The sequence below is a fragment of the Balaenoptera musculus genome, chromosome 3, assembly GCF_009873245.2.
Source record: "Balaenoptera musculus isolate JJ_BM4_2016_0621 chromosome 3, mBalMus1.pri.v3, whole genome shotgun sequence".
NCBI classification, from domain to species: domain Eukaryota; kingdom Metazoa; phylum Chordata; class Mammalia; order Artiodactyla; family Balaenopteridae; genus Balaenoptera; species Balaenoptera musculus.
Window position 1 is genome coordinate 141,604,192 of NC_045787.1, and position 21,704 is coordinate 141,625,895.

General features: G+C 35.5%; 1 protein-coding gene across 2 annotated transcripts in view; it reads right to left on the reverse strand.

Annotated features, from left to right (window-relative positions):
• GABRA1 (gamma-aminobutyric acid type A receptor subunit alpha1) overlaps nt 1-20,199 on the reverse strand; it is a 59,397-nt gene extending 39,198 nt beyond the window's left edge. The window contains exons 1-5 of one of the 2 annotated variants that reach the window (XM_036848863.1): nt 20,136-20,199; nt 19,491-19,726; nt 17,078-17,166; nt 13,583-13,695; nt 1,227-1,294 (exon numbers count right to left, since the gene is read on the reverse strand). In XM_036848863.1, the coding sequence (XP_036704758.1) occupies nt 1,227-1,294; nt 13,583-13,695; nt 17,078-17,166; nt 19,491-19,726; nt 20,136-20,166 (537 nt within the window). In that variant the 5' untranslated portion in view covers nt 20,167-20,199. The other variant, XM_036848864.1, reaches the window with a different exon arrangement.
• Between the last annotated feature and the right edge of the window lie 1,505 nt (nt 20,200-21,704).

Consider the following 21,704-nt stretch of genomic DNA (forward strand, 5'->3'; position numbering starts at 1 on the left):
TTAAGCAACTTCCCCAAGGATACGCTCTTGTAAATGGAGGAGCTGGGATTATAAACCCAGGCATTCTGGTTCAGAGATCTGTCTTCTTACCTAGCACTCTGCTGTCTCTCGTATGCTCCACTGACTCTAATTTGTACAGTTGGTGCATTTCATAACCTCTCTTATCCTAAGCCAGCATTTCCCAATGTATGACTCACAGAATGTCAACAAGTATCACTTGAAGGAAAGGGTTTTGGACAAATATGATTGGAACACACTAGATTAAATGCAGTTAAACAGTTTACCTTACCTCAGGGCTGGTCAGAGCTTTAACCCTGCCAAGCTGGGTGCCCTGTGAATTTCCACCCTTTGGGAAATGCTGGTCTAAATTGATATTTTCTGTAACTTTTATTCTGAATCATCTGAGCTACTATGAAATCAGAAGACTTTAATGTTAAGGTGGTATCAACAAAAAGGCATTTCAAAAATAGTATTTAATTAATATATCTTCAAAATATCCATAACGATGTATCTTCATGGCCTCTTTATGATTTTTTGCTTATACAGGAGCTTGGCTGTTATGAGTTCAGAAATATTATACAATATCTGCAGAGCTCTACGGATTTACCAGCTCCCATCAGACAGAAGAGAAATTCATGTTAGTTCATTTGGGTTGGGAAAAGAGAGAACAGGTATGTATTCATTTTATTCTCACTCTTGGTAATAATTTAACGATTGCCTTTTGCAATGAAGCTGAACCTTTCCCACAGGTGTTATTTCATTCTCTGTCTAATTCTGGTCAAGTATTCACTCAGCTTTTAAACACATTTCTCCTTTTTAACCAAAAATAATTCAGCAATTGCAGTGTTTATGGCTGTTTTATAATAGCTCTGGCTAGCCAGAAACCTAGCATCCTTCAATCAGTATGTCCTCCTAACTAAAATATAAGGTAATTCACAGTACTTGTCTCGCAGAACATAAACCAAGGCAAAGGAATAATTTCAGGATGGAACAAAAGAAGACTGCAGTGGTTGATAACCATAAATAGGCCTGGTCTGGAAAGTAAATGGGTATTTTCTATTACATAAATATTATATGTATTACATGTTACATATTATGCACACAGAGAGACACAAAGATATAGCCAAGGCATCGCGAGCTGCTTCCTAAATACCTAATCTATATTTTTTCTTTCAAAAGTTAAATTTAGAAAATACCCCAGAAAAACCAAAAATGCAGTCACTTACCATATCATGGTCTGAAACGGGTCCGAAACTGGTGACGAAGATGTCAGTCTTCACTTCAGTTACACGCTCTGATGAAGCAGGAAATTGGGACAGTGAACGTCTATCAACAGCCCTTATTAGATCTCACCACCACAAACTCACACCCAAATGGGAAATTTATAGGCTTTGATTAGCTATTTCTAAAATTAGTCCACTGTGTAGTCCTGATAATTTACTGCTTACACATGAAATTTCACAGTGAATATCTTTCAATGGAAAAACGGAGCCTAAATATGCCACTTTGGGAGACGGATTTTATGGAGAGGTCAGATGATGCTTAATGAATTCTTTAAGAATGGACACACTTTCCTGAATGATACCAAGCCATTTCATATTATAATAAAAATATGTTAGCGTATGGATATGGTTTGAGCTTAAATAGTCTTATACAGCTCTCCAGATGCTCCAGGTACTTCGGCTACTCTTGGGAAGTATATAGTGTACTGTAGTGAGCTTTATTAACTGTTTAAGGACTCAAGGGTATGTTTTATAAATGATTGCTTTCTGGCACTAAATCATAACTTAATTATCCAAATTACTCCCTGGGAAAAAAAAATCTGACAACCTATATAAGTTTCTTCAATTTTGAGGATGAGAAGAACATATTACGGTACAGCAAAAGTTCATTTAATAGATTCCATTTCAAGCTCAATGTGATTTTATGTTATTGGTCTCTGAGGCATATATTTCAACCAATAAAACATATGTATTATAGTTTGGTGACAACTCAACACAGATATTTTCAAGGAAATACAGTCACTCACCAAAAAAAAAAAAAGAAAAAAATTTTGCCTGTATAAAAGGAAACACTTTGTTAAGAGGTGAAAATGAAAAAAGATGACTCCGTAATTTTCAACTTTAGCTCTGAGATATAACAGTCCAGTATTTTAAGCAATTCATTTCATTTATCAGGACATTTGTATCTTTGGTATAGGACATTAAAAAGGTGATCCAATACATGCAATAAGAATTCTTTTGAAAATCAAAACTTTTATCCCTTAGCAATTCACTTGTAAACAGTTAATACTTTCAATATAAATTTGGCTCAACAAATGATATAATAATTTTGAGGTGGAGATAGTCGCCTCAATAACCAATCTAATATTTTTAGGCCATTTCCCCCCCAACAGTTTGACTGGCTCCAAAATGCTTAAATGAGCCCCCTGACAAAATAGTTATGTGGGGTTTACTGTTTAACGCTTCAAAATAGAGGAGGTAGTTTGAGACAAAGAGAATAGAGATATGTTTTTAGAACTCATTTCCAACCTCAGCTTTAACATCCAACATCCTGCAGCAACTGCGTCGCTTAAGAAGAGCAGCTGTCAGCAATAAGTCTCAGCTGTAATAACCACTTGCCTCTCATACCAGTCCCCCTTCTCACCCCTTCCAGCAGTCACTTCCCCAGTGTATACATCTCTCTACTGCACACTCTCTTTCCATATATATATATTTTTTTTACTAGACTGATTCTTTTCTTAGTTTAAATATCTGTTATTTCTTAAGACTCCATCAAGAGCTCACACTTTATTAGAATGTCAGGAATGACTTTCAATTAAAAACCATAATGAAAAGAAAATATATGCTATCTAGTCACAAAAGCTAGAATCTATCTTATTAATTGAGCTCACTTTCATCTTTCTCTTTCAAGATTTCCCCTTCTAGATCAAGCAAAAAACCTCATTTTGTTCCCAAGTTTGAGTTTTGGTTCTCTCCAGATTATAAACTATAAGATTTATGGTGAATATCTTACAGATTTGAGTGACACTTATGGAATTAAAATTATGTCCTTTCTTTCATTTTTATTTTTACGGCAGAGATCTGTCATTAAATGCATAATCATTTGGGAAATATACACGAATCTCAGTTTGCACACTTGCAAGTGCTTGGTGGTGCGGGATGGTTCTCTTGGACTCCTTTATCACTATTATCCATTTCGGGGGTGTAAGGAGCGTATAATTTCTGCACTTTAAGGTAACTCCCCAAGGTAGCTAGCTTTACAAAACTTGGCTTACCAGATGTTTTAGGGGCAACCAATCTTTTCTTTTTTTTTTTTTTAAATGCTGGAGAGGGTGTGAAGAAAAGGGAACCCTCCTACACTGTTGGTGGGAATGTAAATTGGTACAGCCACTATGGAGAACAGTATGGAGGTTCCTTAAAAAACTAAAAATAGAGCTACCATATGATCCAGCAGAGAAATCCATAATTCAAAAATATACATGCACCCCAATGTTCATAGCAGCACTATTTATAATAGCCAGGACATGGAAGCAACATAAATGTCCATCAATAGAGGAGTGGATAAAGAAGATGTGGTACATATATACAATGGAATATTACTCAGCCATGAAAAGAATGAAATAATGCCATTTGCAGCAACATGGATGGACCTACAGATTGTCATACTGAGTGAAGTAAGTCAGACAGAAAAAGACAAATACCATATATCACCTATATGTGGAATCTAAAAAATAGGGTACAAACAAACTTATTTACAAAACAGAAATAGAGTTACAGATGTAGAAAACAAACTTATGGTTACCAGGGGGTAAGGTGGGGGAGGGACAAATTGGGAGATTGTGATTGACACATACACACCACAAATCTGTTTTATCTAGCATGATAAAATGCTCTGAAGAAGTGAGCTATCCACTTGCCAAATATATGGACTATTTCCCTCTGCTGATTTTAGATTGTTAGCAGATGATTCCATCTTTAACTTGTGGGGGTAAGATAATCAGAAGAGGAGAACACTCACTTTCTATATTTTCCCTTCTAATATATTTCCCTTGTCACATATCCAAACAGTTTTCTTTGATTTGTCATCAGCTGTTAGTAAGTATGCAGTGGAGCAAGAAGTTTCCATTGCTGTAAAACTCTGCTTATTATGTATGCCTCCGAAAGATTTGTCTTGGACATTAGCATGCTAATGTCTCTAAGAAACCATGTTTTAAATAAATGTGGTCAACATCATCTACCCCTGTGTTTCCCAAACTTACTTGGGAATGCTACTCTAAAACATTGCAAAAGCTTTAGGGTAAGCATGAGGCCCATATAACATATTATGTTGTTTATAAAAAATTTTAAAAGTTCGTAGTATAAGTTCAGAAACTTCAGAAAAATATTTTTAAAAATTTAAATTCCCTGAAATACCACCTTCCACATAAATCCACTGTTAATATCTTGATGTATTCCCTTACATATTTTTTTCTATTCAAATATATACTTAATGATTATCCTCAAACCACATTCTCACTCAGTTGAGTACAGTCTCAGAGACAAGGAATAGGATCCTTTGACCAAAGTGTGTCTTTCACTCCAGCTCACCAGGGAGTCCGTGAGTGGCATGTGAAGTCGTTCTGCTTTAAGATAGAAAGTTTATAATCTGGAGTGCAAAGGTTCAAGATAGAGGGTTGTTGTGAATCAACTTCAACCAAACTGTAAATAGAGGCATGGTTAACTTGCTTTTTTGACAAAGAAATGGTGGTTTGAAATCAAGTGCTCTTCAGGTGTACCAGGCTTAAATGGAAGATGAGCTCATACCTATGTGCTTTGGCTGAGAGCTAGGGCAATTGCTGAGGAAACTTATTTTTTCCCAATTCCAGAAAAACTTTGTCATCCCCCCCGCCAACATGAAATCCCTGTTGTAGGGGGATATATATATATAATATACATATATAATTTATTATTTAAGGAACATTGAAACAGAATTTAAATCACCTGCTCTAATACTAGACTTTATTGACTTAGCATTAGACTCTGAAGTGTTATTAGAAATACCTATAAAGTACTCAAGGCCTTTCTATGGGTCACATGAGGGAAAGTCAAAATATTTTTATGCTTCGATATATTCTATTTAAGAGCATACAGCATGAGTCAGGAACTTCTGATGAAGTTCAGCTAGGAAGATTATACACCTAGCCAAAGTTAAACATGAATGAACCTCTTATGTAATGAGGAAATTGTATGCAAGTGGAAATCAATTAAAATAACTCAGTTGGAAGAAATGTTCAGAGAGTAGATTAATCAGCAAATAATTTTTTTCAATCAAATATTTTCATCACAATAATCCTTCTCTGTCCAATGTAAAAAAATCAAGATTCTTCCAAATTAGTATAACTGAATACACATGTTCAAGTTTTCAAAGGATAAAGATAGAATGGAATTATATAAAATGAGATTATGATGATGATGGTTGTTATTGCAGTGACTAAGAATATCTTAAGATAGTACATCAATGTAAATGAAGTTTATGATGATAAATTAATTAAAATCAGTCTTTGAACAAGCACACTCTTCAAAGACATGTTTTACATACAACATATATATATATAATTTATATAACATATATGAGCACACACACATATATGTACACAAACACACATATATGTATACATATATATACACACTATATTATATCCCTCTATAACAGCTAGACAGCAGTAAATCTGTTTTTACTGGGGATTTCCTACAATGTTGATATCCTGCTGATAAGTATTGAAGTAACAGATGTTTTGAAGTGATAATTCAAAAAGATGATTAGTGCTTGAGGCAGAAATGAGAAAAGCAGTGCAGTATAGTGAGTAATAAGCACATTGGATTAAGAGTCAAAACACTTGGATTTTAACTCTGATTTTCCTAGAGAACAAGCTGTGTGACTTTAGGTACAATCCTTTAATGTCCCTGAGACTGTTTCATCACTTCTTCAATGAAGAAATAATACCCGCAAAGCCAACTCCATTGCATTAGAGTGAGGGTCAAATAAGATTGTAATGCGAAAAACACTTTGAGATGTATTTACTGGGTACATTAATTTAGTCAACAAATGTTTACTGAGCATTTTCTATGTGCCAGGAAGGCACTGTTCTAGGTAATAGTAATATTGATACATTGGTGAGCAAAAGTACAATTGCTCCTTTTCTTCTGTAGCATATCTCACAATCTTAGGTAAAACATATTTTAGGTAAATAGGTTAGAAACATAGATAGGTAGGTAGATAGATAGATAGATAGGAAGAATTACATACGTAGTTGTGTACGAACACATATGCACAAACTATACTAGTTAATGTCAGATCATTATAAATGTTCTGAAAGAGTGTCTTTGAAGAGATGACATTTGAACTGCAACCTAAAAGGTGAGAAAAATTCAAGGATGAACAGAGACAGGGAAAGACATTTCAGGGAGAGGAAAGAATAAGGCAAAGATCTGAGGTGAGAATAGATGCGCTTGACTTAAGAAACAGAAAGTCCAGTACATCTGGAGCTTGGTGATCCTGATGATCACGGTACAAGATGACACTCTAGAGGAAAGAGGGGCCACACCTAAAGAGCTTCTTATAGAAGCAGCTGACCTTTGTTCTAATGCAATAAGAAGTCTTTGGGTAATGAAGTGAAGGAATGTTACTTGCAGTTTAAGAGGACAGCTGATGTGTGAAGGGTGGATTTTAAGAGTGACTGTAATTTTAAAAATAATGGAAGAGGGAATCAATAGTGAAGAATGGTAGGTGGTGTTTTCTTAGGAATCCCTATTACAACAATTTATTTAATATGGCATTGGCCCTATTTTCACTGGAAATGCTGTCTATTGAGGAACTCAGAATAATATTCACTGGGCCCAGTTCCGTGTACTCAGAACTTATGAAGGAGGTTTATTGCCTCCTTCAAGCTACTTTGCTTCTATTAATTCACAGAGGCAGTCACTATATGGAGAATGAATTGGCTAACATTAGTCATCATAATAAAGTATTTCTTAAAACCCTGCTTTGAAATGGTCCTGTTTGGAAATTGAAAATATCCTGAGCTCCCTACATAACCATCAGTTTATACTCCTGGATGGGACAATGTCTCAGCTCCCTGCCAGTCTGCCTGGAGCAACATTTTTTGCTCCTTGTCCTTCATTTCCATTCCCTTAATTCTTTAGAATAGTTGGCAATTTTCCCCTCCCTGATAACGTAGAGCAACTTAATGTTGGTGATATTCAGCTACTAAACCTGGATATGGGGTAGAAAATCACATTTCGAGGTGTCTAACCAATTCCTGGTCCTTTGTGTTTTCAGATTCCAAGAACTCAGATGATACAAGAATCTCCCAGGGAAAAAAAGGTAAAGTTTATTACAGGAGACATTTATTTCATCTCGATTGAGAATTTGCCTCCTTCCCTCCTTATATCATGGCATTTTCTATTGGGAGAGAGCAAAGCTGTAGAGAAGAATGTGATTGCTGTGTTGGAGGAATAGGTTTCTTTTGGTCTGTAGAAGTCTTGATCAAAATTGCCTAACCTGCAGTAGCTTTAAGGTATCCTACTTTCTGTTCCTATTATTGAATTTTAATTATATGAGAATAATAATATAATATCATTATATATTATATATATATTATGGAGGGATATGGCATCCACTTAGGACTCGGTTTTAAGTTTTTCAAAATGGCAGAGTCCATGACTATTAACAATGAGATTCTTACCTCAGAAACATTACAAACACTCTTTTTCAAATAAAGAACTCAAGTTCAGGCTGCAAAAAAAAATCATATACAGAAAAAATATATATGTATATTTTTTAATATTTCACATTGGTTCTAGAATCAAGATAGGAAATGGAAACTATATAAAAAGTCCAAAAGTAACTGCACAAAATATAAACTGCAGCTGTTTACTAATAATTTGGCCTTTATAACTTCAGCAAAATCTCAGTGGCTACATTTTATCTTAGGAAATGCTTGGCAAGATGATTTATATACAATAGGAAAAGATGGAAGGAGAAAGTTTCTAAATATGCTAGAACATTCCTCTGGGCATCTCAGTTGGATTCATTAGATGAGCTGGCTTCATGAGCTGACTGGATTTCTCAGCCAGTAAAGGTTAAAAGGTGTTCTCTGTTCATTTTAACAATTCCTCTTGGGTTTTTGGTAACTGCTTTTTCTCTAAAATTCAACTGAATTATAGAATGTCTAGATATAGTATTTCAGTGGAAATAGATTGCATTATGCCAAAGTCTGAGCATCTGCTCCACACCTTGCATTAAAAGCACCAGATACACCTATAGAAAATTCAAAAAGAAGAGTTCCAGAGTAGAATTTCAAAAGCTGATACGAAAAGCCATTATCTGGTAAAGAAAATGTAACAACAACAATAAAAAAATATTGGATAAATCTAACCTTTTTAAATTTGGGTGGGGGTATTGTCAGTAATTTAGAATCTTTTTATTTTATTGAAGGCGAACACATTGTGACACAGATATCTTGCCCTGTAAATTTTAGAAATTCTGGCTTTTTAATATAAATACAAAATGTGTGTTTTAAGTTAGGTGAACATGAATAAAATGGTTGCCTCTGATCTCAACATCACACAGGATACAAAAACATAATAAAAGATCACATGAATATCAGGTATCATCTGGAGATAGAACAAAGTCTAGTCACCTAAAGTTTAGAGTTGCACAAAATTTCACAAGTTAATCTGATTTTTTTTCTCCAGAACACTCTTAGTTTCCCACCTTTACTTATTTTGACCTAAAGAAACATAACCCAATATCCCAAGCTAATTCCCCAAGGAGCCCGTACCGCCTTGCCAGTAGCACTCATATCCAACCCAGTCTCCTTGCCTTGTTGGAGATGCTTATATCTTAAAGCTAAGATTTCTGGCAATAATTGGGCTAAATGAAGTCTAAAAGGTCTCATACAGGCATAAAAAATCAAAAATTGGGAAAATTAAGAAGATAAGGAGTAAGTCTGCTTTGAAGCATAGATTGTTTGTTAAATAGTATGTCTTGCTAAAATACCTTGAGAGAAAAATCCCAGCTACATTCCAGTCACAAATACTCACCTAACTGATAGCTTCAATTAAGTAAAATCTAAAACAAACAAAAAAATTCCCCCCAATTCTATAACACTTCTAGGAGAAAGAAGAAAATCTTAACTAAATGTGTTAAGCATCTAGTAGGAATAAAGCCCATTCTCTACCTACATTCCTACCTACCTGTTTACTTATTTACTTCTCCCCCCATCCATCTGGGTTTGTCACATGATGAGTACACACATGCACTCTTTCAAAAGAAAGAGAGATGTAGCCTGTATATATGGTGTGGCAGAACGGAAGGGAAAGATGTCACTGGAAGGGCATTACTTCTTAAAAATCTGAAAACTTTCTTCAGAATGTAGTTTTGGATCTATGTTTCTGGATTTTTCTTACTCCCTCTCCCAGAGTGCAGGGAAAGCCAAAATGATGGTGGCTGAAATTTTACCCAGATAGGTGCAATTCAGGGGGAGCATCATTTAATTTTTTAGGAAGTTGGAGAAAATTCAGGCTTCTTTCGTTTATTAGATTCAGAGTCAATAAGGAGAAACCTTGAGGAAATGGATTTTCTCAGAAGGTGGTTGGTTTGGTCTTGATTTAAAACGAAAAGAGGAATCTTGATTAACCAAGGAACACCCGAGCCTACCCATCCTCCTACCACAGCTGCCTTTTCCATTTTCTCTAAGTTGCTCTCCTTCGCCTTCTCCAGCCCTCTCACTTTTCTCTGTTCTTTCTCCTTATTTTCAATACCCTCTTTTGCTCTCCTTTCTTCTGTAACCTTTTCTTTCTTCTCTTGCCACTTTTTTTTTTTTCTGGATTTTACCTCCTCCCCTCCCTCAACCATCTTATTCTTCTCTAGTGACCATGCTTTAGGCAAGAGCTTTTCAAATTCTTCAGGCCCTGGTTGCAAGGAAGAACCAGCCCTCCACATCTTGCCCTCAAAGAAAGAGATATTAAATGAGAATGAATCCAACAATCACTGACAGTTTCGATTTGTATTTTCTGAGTACTGACTATTTCAATTCAAGTCTATTTAAAGGTTTCTTCATTAATTTTATACTTAAAATATGAACTTGCCAACATATTTTTCTGTTTACATCCCTGAATAGAGTATATTATTAGAATTCCACACAGTCTATCCTTTTTAGTTCTTTTATCTCATTTAAAAAGATAAGTGTCTTCCAGGATATCTCTCTTTATGTTGCCCTTTTCTTTCTACTTTCTCAGGATTGCTCTTGACCCTGAAAAGATAGCCTTTTTAAATAGTGTTACAATATCTGCAACTGATTCCTATCATCTGGATGAACCATGTTATATATCTGTTTTCTTAGTTATTGGATCCAGGGTGTACATCTCCAAAGAATAATGTTACACTTTTGGATGCTGTGTGTGTTTCTGAAAAACAGGTCATGATGAATCTGCATGTACAAGAGTTTCTTACATTAGTCTCAAGTCTTAGCTTATCACATTTCTATATTTTCTCAAGACATTCAGAACAAAATATCCCTGCCTTCTGCACAATGTTGTTATTTTTATAAAACCAGACTTTTATCACAATAAAGAAGAGAGTGGGCTCCTATCTCTTGCGAGAGAAGATTATCCCAGCTGTGATCATGAACCTTCTAAGAGGAAATTTTTACCGCCTTATAAGCTAATGATAATCTTTCACGTATTGCCTCTACATAGTTTTTAACATCTGAAAGCAAATGGATCATGTAAAAAAATCCATTTTTATAATGGAGAGCTACTAGAATGCATGTCATACTTAGCTTACCAGAAATCTATGATAAAGAAATAAAATTAAATAATTTTGCAGAAATATATATATTAGATAATTTCAGTTTATAGCATCTAAAAATCATGGTGTTAACATTTTTCTCTATTCTGTAGCTGATTATGTTTTATAAAACATCTAAAATCTGTGCTTAATATTTAAGATGTTTTCTGAAGACAGATAAACATTCTCAAAATGTATTTAAACGTGTTAATGATTCTGGAGATATATGTAGTAAACACATGCTATATATGTAATAAACACATGCCATTATATCCCTTAAGACTGAAAAAGCATGCCAAAAAAATGACAAACATTTAGTTAGTATTAAAGTTTTTTCATAAATCTCAAATCCATCAGATTTAATTGCAGTATGCTCCAGGATGATACATAAAATAGAAATAGAGGAAACTATTTGGGCTACTTTTTAATTTGTTTTCATGTCTATCATAATCTCAAAATCACTGTTTCCAGAAATCATAAATATCAGAAAAATCATCTTTAGCAAAAATTAAAGCATATCCATTCTCTTTGATTTTCCTGAGCCCTTGAATTCTCTATTACTGTAGCATATTATATCCATTTCAATTAAAAAGAATATATCCTGTCTATATTTAGCCAACTACTATTTCTGTTCTTTAAATATCTATTTTTGTTATTTTGAGGGATTAAGTAGGTAATAAAGTAGATTCCACCAAAACTGCAGCCTGAATTAATGTAGTTGTTTCTGTTAATAAATCCACCATTATCTTGAGTCTTGAAAATTAGCTTTTCGACCCATTCTTAGTCTATATTATACATCCTCAAGGTCTGTGGCTCTCCAAGACGTAGGTATGCATATGAGGAGTAGGTGAAATGCTTCCTGCTTACACAATATTTGATTAAAGAGTTAATATATACATTCATTAAAGAGTTATTACACATAATTAAATGTAAATGAGCAGTCATGGACTTGTTATTTGTACTCCAAATAACAATACGACCAAACAGCTGATTATTAAAGAAGGGGTGTGTGTGTGTGTGTGTGTGTGTCAAATTGTTTAACAAACTGAAAACTATGCACAGAACTTATAGAGGGTACTCACATTCACAAGGTAAAGTATTAAATGGGATTTCCTAAACTAGGATGAAGATAAGATTTTCTAGATGTGTTATACAATTCTGCTGATTTTCTAAGGATTGATATCATGGAGAAGGAAGAAGAATAAGTAAAGAAATCAGATGCATGCCCATTAGTACTTTAAAAGTCTTCTTTTTAAAAGTTATTACCACTGTCCTGAAATTCTTCTTTTTGTACGTTCCTCCCCTACCTGCAGTCTTTGTAATTTATTTCAAATTTTATGAACCAAGAACAATTTTCCTGAAACCACTCCAGAGGTTTAGATATACACAGACCTTATATTAATACATCACATACACATTTATGCACTCCATTTTGTGACCAATGCATTTTGTTCCTTAATATTTTTTCAAAGAACTTAGTAAAAGGAAACCAAGTGGAATACAAACCTGGAGGAATTTGTATAGTGTGTCCTAGAACGAATGCTTGAGATTGATAGGAAAGGACACCTGGTAAGACCTTTGACATATATCTGAGTCATGTCTTCGATAAGGGAGTTTCCCTTAAACCTCTGAGACACTAATGACATTTGGCAGCCTCAAAACAGACCTATGATCCATATCTGTGTCATTACACTGCCCAGAGTATTAACAGGAAGACTCTAAATCCATGTTACCATTCTGTTTTAAAATCAAAAATTGAATTCTTAACCTTCTTATTCTTTGCATAACTTTGCTGTCTAGATGAAGAAGAGATAAATTTCTTAATATTGTTATTTCATTGTAATTTAAATATTGCTATTAAATAGTTTCAACAAATGCTCTGGAGAAAGTGCAGCATAAGTTATAGTTGGGAGTCATAGATTCTATCCTTGGTTTCCTATGTGACTTTGAACAATAATTTATTTCCTTGCTTCACTTGTTTTACTCTGAGATCAATATTTTGTTTTGGCTTCATTAGTCTTTGTTTAACTAAATAAGATAGGTTGATTATCTTACTCAAGGATTATTTAAACAAGTGTGTAATGCCTTGCACTATTTACTCTTATTGTTATAAATACTGTATTATTAAGTGCTAACTTCTCCCTGAGTAGAAATTCATTAGTAAAACCAATGAACTGACATACAAAAAAAAAAAAAAATACATTTTAACTATAGAAAATTAGGGTTTAATTTTAAATTCACAATCAAAAAAAAAAAACACACTATCATCTATCTCATTCACCTTTTATCCTAGAGGTGGGGGTAATCTAACACAAAATAGTGGATCAATATGTAATATTCCAAAATAAATGTTTAGAGTAATAGATTCAGAGATATTCTACTTGAATTCAATGCAAACATAGCTATGCCTAATGAAACAGAGATGCAGTATTTGGGCTGGAAGAGATAATATTACCCCCCTTTTTCCTTCGTAAAATCAAATCATACATGGAAAAGATTGATTGTCAAGTAAATGTAACATTTATTTCATGACATTATGAGAAGTTTGAATCTTGCTTCTACTACGTATGGGTATGTGCATGGGATGACCGTGGAAAATTGGATTAATGTTGAGCAATATACTAAAAATAGGATGTCATTACACTACATGCTTCCATTCTTATTACTTTAACATGTAGAGGGAAGCAATACTTTAATAGTAAATGTTCAATATTGTTCTGTAAAATAAAAACACAATAATGCTACCCACCTCCCAATCCTGGTCTCAGGCGATTGTCATAACCATCTAGGAGTCGGTCCAAAATCCTAGTGAAGACAGTGGTGTTGTCTTTAAGTTCATCTTGTAATGAGGGTTGTCCATAGCTGAAAAAAAAAGTAAAGGGAGGCAATATCTAAATTATACATTTCTACTAAAACCTTTTTCCAAATAAAACCTTCCGCAATTTTCCAACTTCCTTTCTATTGAATCTTAATTTGAAAATTTCTTCTGGTAAAGTAAAAAAAAAAAGTCATAGTTTAATTCTTACCATTTTCTCATATTTGTTCTCATAGATGATATGCTCTTTATTCTAATATTTCTAACTATGGAAGGAAAATTACAGGAAATGAGTTGTCTCTTTACATTTATAATTCTCAGCGTGTATACAATGTTGTAATGAATGTTTTCTCTGGGCAAGCAAGAACATTAATGTACTTTAGTAAAAAACCTAAATCTGGGAAACTTCTTCCCAAATTAAAAAAAAATGTATTTCTGAGCTACCAAAATACTTAATAGCTTTGTTTTCATTTAATTTAACACGTAGCATAATCCTAAGATTTCACCTACCAACAACCGTCCCTTTATCCACTTCATATATACCTATGTTTTGTGTTTTTGATGTTCTTTCTGGTATTTAGATGAGAAAAATAGATAAAACTTGTTTCTGAGGATAATTACATGTTCACATCAGTGTGTAATTTCCATTCTCTTAAGGTTTATGAACTAATTTTTATAATTTGTCTATTCAAACCTCTAATTAATTGAATTTTGTCATTTCTGGTCTTAGAAGTAAAAGATACCTTGGAAAAGATATGGTCCAGTATTCTTAATTTATGGTTTTACTAAACTAATGTAGGATTAGTGTTTTAAGAAAACACAGCCATTTGTAGAGTTTGAACTAGAATCCAGCTTTCTTTAACTTTTAGTCTAAAACTTTATTTTCATTCTTCTATATCAGAGTAATTGTTCCTATTTAAGTCTTTCTATGTGAAGGTCCAGTTTTTATCCCTTACCAATCATTACTAGTCTTTCAATTTTGACCACATAATGACTGCAGTTCACATATTATGTATTTATTACATCAATCACATTATTATCTATGCTCCTTAAATCATATTTATGTAATTATTAGAATGACAGCTCCAAAATCCTTTGAGAGAAGAGTCTTCTGTCTTAGGAGGGATCACACTTACTGATATATTTCAATGATAGCTCTGACCTTGAGCAAAAAAAAAAAAAAAAAAAAGAATATAGAGTGTAAACTAAAAAACTGACACAAAAGACTGTCACTTTCATACTTTCAATTTAATATGCTTTTGGCATCTCTCTTGTGTGTTTATATTACTGATCAATCTAAGAAAGATAATAACATTTGAAACCAGGGTTCACTGATTTGACAGAAGCAAGAAATATAATCAAAGTATCAATTCAAAAACAAACACTATTGTTTGGGAAATAATGTTATACTGGCAAAATGCAAAACTTTTCTGATAAAATTTTAATTTAATAAGCTATTATAACTAAAAGTTATTCATGATATGAAATATATGAAATGTACCTCTATGAAACAGTTCTCCATTCTCCTAAATTCAACATTAATACTGTGCAGATTGAGGGTTTACTCTCCTTTGGCAGAATTAAAGATCTTACTAGTTTTTGAAATCGAATTTTCAACGAGTGCTGTGTCTTCCAGGATGTCTTGCTAGCAGATGATAGCAGTAAAGCAAAAATAGTTTTCTGAATACAATTATTTATAAAAACTCCTTGTCACAAAACCTACTGCCATGCATGCATCTTTCAAGGATACTGGAAGGTCATCTTGATAAAGGTGGAAAAGAAATGCTAACACACTTTGAGTTGTGAAGAGAGCCTGACCAAGTAGTCTAAGGAAGAATCACTAAAATAAGAAGGGAGAAAAAGATGAGGTGGGGTGACATGACAGAGCAAACTAGATTGTTAATATGATTCCCAACATATGGGGTGATCTACTACCTTTACCTGCATTCTCTTTGTTTTCATAGCTTATGTCAAATTCAGGAAATGCTTTTTTTCCCCCTGGTTTTATTTATAAATGTTGTACTCACCAATTGTTTGCGTTGGAATACAAATGCCAAAAGAGACTTTTCCCTCCCTCCCAGAGAACCAGTTCTGCTCTGCCAATTGGAATGATAATCTTTCTTTTATGTGCTTTTCTTAATCAGGTTATGCTTCATCTTTAAATCTAATTTACTATGTAATTGTCAGACAATGACCCTAGGATAAAGATCAAGATTATTTATTTGCTATTAAACACTCATGCCAATGTAATGTTTCCTAAACTGAATATATAATTTGTAGAGAAATGTCAGTTACAGTACGTGATTTTGATTCCATATGAACCACTATATAATAAAACATTGTGCACTAACTCCATCTACAGGTCATTACAATAGCAACACTTCATATAATTTTTCAAGAGCGGTGAAGAACATTTAACTCCTCAGATTAAGAGTATCTGGCAGTAATGCATTTTCTGTTCATCTGGCGGTCATTATTTACCAATACACATATGCTTTAAAAGGTCATACACAATAACAAACAATAAAAATAGACAACTTCTCAATTTAAAAAATCCTCCTTAGTCCTTATCTTTCCAGACTATTCCATCTCTCTGCCTTAACTCATAAGGGTTCACTTTTCATTACATTATGGAGAATCTTAGATTTTTGTAATATGTCTAAGACTTTCTTTGGGGCCACAGGAGTGGACTGCACAAAAAAATATAAAAGCAGATAAAGGAGAATCTGAAATATTTGGTTATTTATATCTTTGCTAGTATAATATGTCTATACATTTGATGGGATCATTAGCAAATATTTTGAATATGGTTAATCATATTATTACATTTTTTCTCATAACTTGTCTCCACAGTAGTTAAACTTAAATAGAGAAGTTCAGTTTTATCTAACGTTCTTAAATATGTGTCTAGTATATTCTACTTCTATTGGTTATATAAATAAAAGTTTCAAAACATAATGCACATGCATTTATAAAAACTTATGACTTTCAAATTACAAATATTATTCTAACCTTTCCACTTCTACATAGTTAGAAGTTACTCTATGATCTTTGCAACTGGTTAGAACTTTTCTTGTTGGAAAATCAACTCACACAGTATGCTGACATTAATTGGGGTAACTTTTTCTGTAAATTAGGAAACCACATGTTTTGTTCAGTTACAACTGAGCAGTGAAAAGTTCAATTTAAGAATTAAATGTTGAATTAATATGTTCCTTAACAAAAGCGTGTTAAGTGTATTCTAACCAACATGCAAATAAGTTGATTATTTTTTCATATTGTTCTTCTTTATGAGCTGGAATTTTATTGCAGTTAAGTTTTTTGAATTCCCTTAGTCATGAATTCATCCAAGGACAATTTTCTTCCCCCTGAAAGAATAAATGAAAAGTTACAGAAATTCTCATGCAGATTTAAAATAAAGGTCCCCACCTTCTTCCAGTCAATGTGCTCAGAAGGAGGGTCCAGCCCCAAATGTAGTCAGAGAGACCCGGACTTTTCTTCATTGCGGGCTTGTGCAGCTGAAAAGTAGAACAAGTAGAGATCAGTGTCTCTTGCAAGAAACATCAGGTTATAACCACTAGGGCTGACTGAGGCAGTTCAGATAAACGCTTTGAAGTCAGGAAATGACCTCACTGGGATATGACACCTCACTGGAAGCAATGGAAACCTGGACCATCCATTCTCCACTTTCACTTCCATTTCTCCATTCAGAAATATCAGTGTCTAAATTTCTCCTGTAAAAGAATACAAGTTGAAATTCTCTCAGGTGACAATATTGCTCAACATAAAAACTGTGAGTTGTTCTTTCTCTAGGTTTTATATTTACAATATAGTTTGAATTACTCTCTTCTTGTTATCATCTGAAAAATTTGACCTTTCTGATTTGAGTTCCCACAACTGAACTGTGCACTGAAAATTTTCAGCTGGTGTCTACAACAGGGAGAGCATGTTTGGAGGCTGTGATGGGGTAGGTTAATATGCTTTGATGACTGAATTCATCTTTGGATTCTGGATGCACCTTGATTTCAGAAGCAACTGCTATTTATCTTTTTTTTTAAAAAATAAAATCATAGGAAACACTCAGTTGAATGCCGAAATCATGCTTGTAATTCTCTGTCTGTGATTGCCTTGTTAAATATGCTCGCTAATGCTTCTGTGAGGCTAAAGGACACACTTTATAGTCAAGCCATGTGCTGATCTCTCACATACAAACCACACTCACATAAATGCACACAAGCATGCCCACACATGTCTTTTAAGCCCTCTCAGTTCTGCCAGGTTGCTGCTAGAAAATGTTTTATCTCAAACAGATGGAAGCTGGAGTGCTTTGCTTTGCATGAAAAAGGGAATCTTTTTTCCCTCTTAGGTAAAGTGCAATCAATCACCCTCTGTTGAATTTAGATTTGGTAGTGGGATGTTGGAGGAATGGAGGAGCATGGAAAGCTTAGAGAATTTTTAAAATTATAATCTATTTGTGTAATTACTTCTTAAAAATCAGAGCACTACCTGGTGAAAGAGCAGACATGGTAACACTATTTGAATGTGCTATAACTGATTCCAGTCATAATATGAGAAATGTTCAAGGTAAAATTTGTTAGCACTTCCCTGAATCTGTACTCCTTAGTTGGGTCAGTGATTAATGGATTGCAAGTCTTTTAAAGCATATTTTTCATTAGGCACTCTATAGTTTAATGTGGTATGCCTTTAAATACATCTACACAAATGCTTTCCGCACTCTCCAGGATCATTTATATCAGTAAAAACCATTCCAAACAGGCATGTAAGCAATGAAACATAAAGTGTTTAGAGTGAAATGGTCTAGACCTAGAGGTAGGAACTGTGAGCTTCATAGTTTTTCCCTAATTTAGTGACTGCTTTTGACGTAGATGAGTTGAATACGACAAGAAATATTGGGTAAATATCCTTATGTTAAAATATTGCACCTAAATTGCATAATTATAATTCACCCTTTTATTAACCTTCAACATCCGTTATGAAGGAAAGACAACTTCTCGTACCGTTTTAATATTTGTTGGTCTTTATAAAAAAGGGTAATTCCCAAAGGGGTAAATGAAACAAAACAAAACCCCAAAGCAAGATACCATAGCTTTTTGTCCTCCTCTGACATTTTAAAAAGAGAAAAACAAGCCTATCATGGCACTTGAGTTGTTGAGTAAGAAAGTTTCTTGCAAATGCAAACCTAATAGTTTAAAAGAAACGCTAAGCTGTCTCCTTACCCCTTTCCACCTTCAACCTCGCCCCATCAAACACACACTCCGAACACCCATATCTGTGCCACCCACAGCAAATGATAACTTGAGTTTTTCGTGTTCGGAATGAGAGAGACCCCTACACCAGACGGCATTACAGCAGCGTCCACTGGAAAGGAGAAAAGAAGCATTTTTGCAGCCAGAAAGAGAGAGTGCCTTCCCTACGATGGAACATTGAGATAGGTTTTCTATCCCAGCGTCTTAACTTTAGACGATGCACCCAACGCCCCTCCCCACCTCACCCCAGCTCCCTCTTGCAAAAAACAAAAAAACAAAAAAAACAAAAAAAGACCAAAACAACATGTCACCACCCACCCCGCGGAATACATTCAAATCCGCCTAAGAAAGAGGGAAAGAAGAGAGACGGAGAAAATAATAATAGTAATAATAATAATGCTCCTAGATCGCTGCGGTTTTCACCCTGAAAGAAAAACATTCGTTCTTTCTACCTGCTGTGGGATCAGGCTCTTGTCCTGTTCCCTCCTTCTCTTTTTTTCTATTGCATTCCTGTCCCTCCAGCAAGGAAAAGGCACGTTCAAAGCTTGTGTGTGGCGGTCCGATGCCGCACTTACCTCGGGCCCCCTCTGGGCAGAGGATGGCTCAAGACCCGAGAAAAGTCTGCGAGAGAAAATCGTGGAGAGCTGGGAGCCAGCGCGAGTCCGCGAGTCCCGGCGCGCCGGCAGCGCAGGGGCGTCCTCGCTCTGCCGCTCGCTCACTCGCTCTGAGCGGTCAGAGCCATCATGGACTCTGCGTGCTCCTTTGCTGAAGATTTCACACCCAAATTTGCTTCCCAGTATCCAATCTGCAGCTATACAACAAAAGATTTTTCTTTACCAAGACAGTAGTAATACGTCCCAGGGCAAACCGGATGTGAAATAGGCGGTGACTTCATGCCAGAGAGATTTTATTTTAGAAAGGAAGGTGGTACCAGCCTCTGGATCTGGAGACCAATCCGCCCATTTTTTATAGGCAGCACAATTTAACTTGCACCGCTCTGGCCCTAATCCCCTTCTCTCTAGCTGCAGACTCAAATCCTTCTACAATCTGCTGCAAGCTTTCCTTTTTTGGGGGGGGGAGTAGACATGGGGGAGGGAAGAGTAGAAAAGGGTTAGAGACACAGGGACGATACTCAGAATCTTTTCACGCTTTCAATTGATGAACCTTCTATTTTAAGGCGTGCCTATTAAAAATACAACTGATGAGTATAACTATTCCACCTTTGATCAGATATTTAACCGCTGCACGCATATGAACGGGCGCAAGCTCTGAAACAGGGAGATGCAGGGTTCCACATGTGGAAAGCGCACTCTCCTGTCGCCTGTCTCCCTCACACGCACTCCCACACACGTCTGAGTCCCTGCGTCTTGCAGAGTCACGAATGATGAGGGCTGGTAGAGAAGAGTTCTGGCCGGTGGGGAATTGGCCACCGGGTTGAGAGAGTCTTCGACACTTTCACAGGTTGTGAGCGCTCTCCATCGGCCCTCAGTCTGCAGCTTAGAGGACAGCAAGAACGCGCTCCGGAACCGGGTTTTTCATCTTTGGAGGCAACTGTTTGTTTGTTTATGTCATGAGACAGAAAACACGGCCTCCTTTAAATATGACTTGTGCTGGGTTCCTAGGACGAGGAGGGTTTAACTTTAAATAAATCGCCCAGATCATTTCTAGGTTTGAGAGTCATATCTGCATTTCCGGAACCATTCCCTTGTCTATAACTCCATCATCCTCGGGATTAGGAAAATGAGAGAGGGGGACGAGAGATTAACAGAAAGCCGTTTAGAAGTCAGGTCAAAACCCGCTTCTTACTTTTTTTTTCCGTCTTTCCTCTTCTGTTACCCTCCCTGGTGGCTCTTCACCCACGAATAATTATACACTGAGGCAAGGAGGGTGTGTTTCAACATCAGTCTAACTAAATTTCCAAGGAATCAGGGACGACTGTAGTTCTCTCCTCAGATTTTGTGAATGGGTGTTTGTAGCAGAGAGGAGATGGGTACTGTGTTCCTGGGAGCGCTTACTGAAATGACCTGAGGCTCTGGGAATTGTCCCTTTAGCACTTTCCCCTGGACTACGTAGCAGGTGCTGAAAAGAAAAGATGGGGTGCCTCTGTGCAGTGCTTCTGGTGAATAAGGGCTGAACTGTGGTGAGCTCCCTAGTCATTTTCCGTGGATTTCTACCAGAGGAGACATTTCAGATAGGGTCAGATCTTGGCTAAGGGAAGAAAACAATCTAAATGGCCAGTCCATACCACTCATGCGTTTTTGATTCTACAAGCGTTCGTTGACTTTGTGCTGCAATGAAGTCAGCTTACATGAATAAAACTTAAGACAGGTGAATGAAATAATAAGGAATATATAATTGAAGATCACATTTAGAATTGGGCTTGTTTCTTCTGAGTTTTGAAAGGGAAGTGTCATTGGGAAATTATTTTAGAAATAAATCTTCAAGGAAGGGAGATTTGAAGATCATTTTATAATATCCTTGTTTAGTCGCCTACTCTATTCAGACACAACAAATGTAATGTATTTTTTTAAAATAAATTTATTTATTTGTTTGTTTTTATATTTGGCTGTGTTGGGTCTTTGTTGCTGGGCATGGGCTTTCTCTAGTTGAGGCGAGCGGGGGCTACTCTTCGTTGCTGTGCACGGGCTTCTCATTGTCCTGGCTTCTCTTGTTGTGGAGCAGGGCTCTAGGCACACGGGCTTCAGTAGCTGTGGTTCGTGGGCTCAGTAGTTGTGGCTTGCAAGCTCTAGAGCGCAGGCTCAGTAGTTGTGGCACCCGGGCTAAGTTGC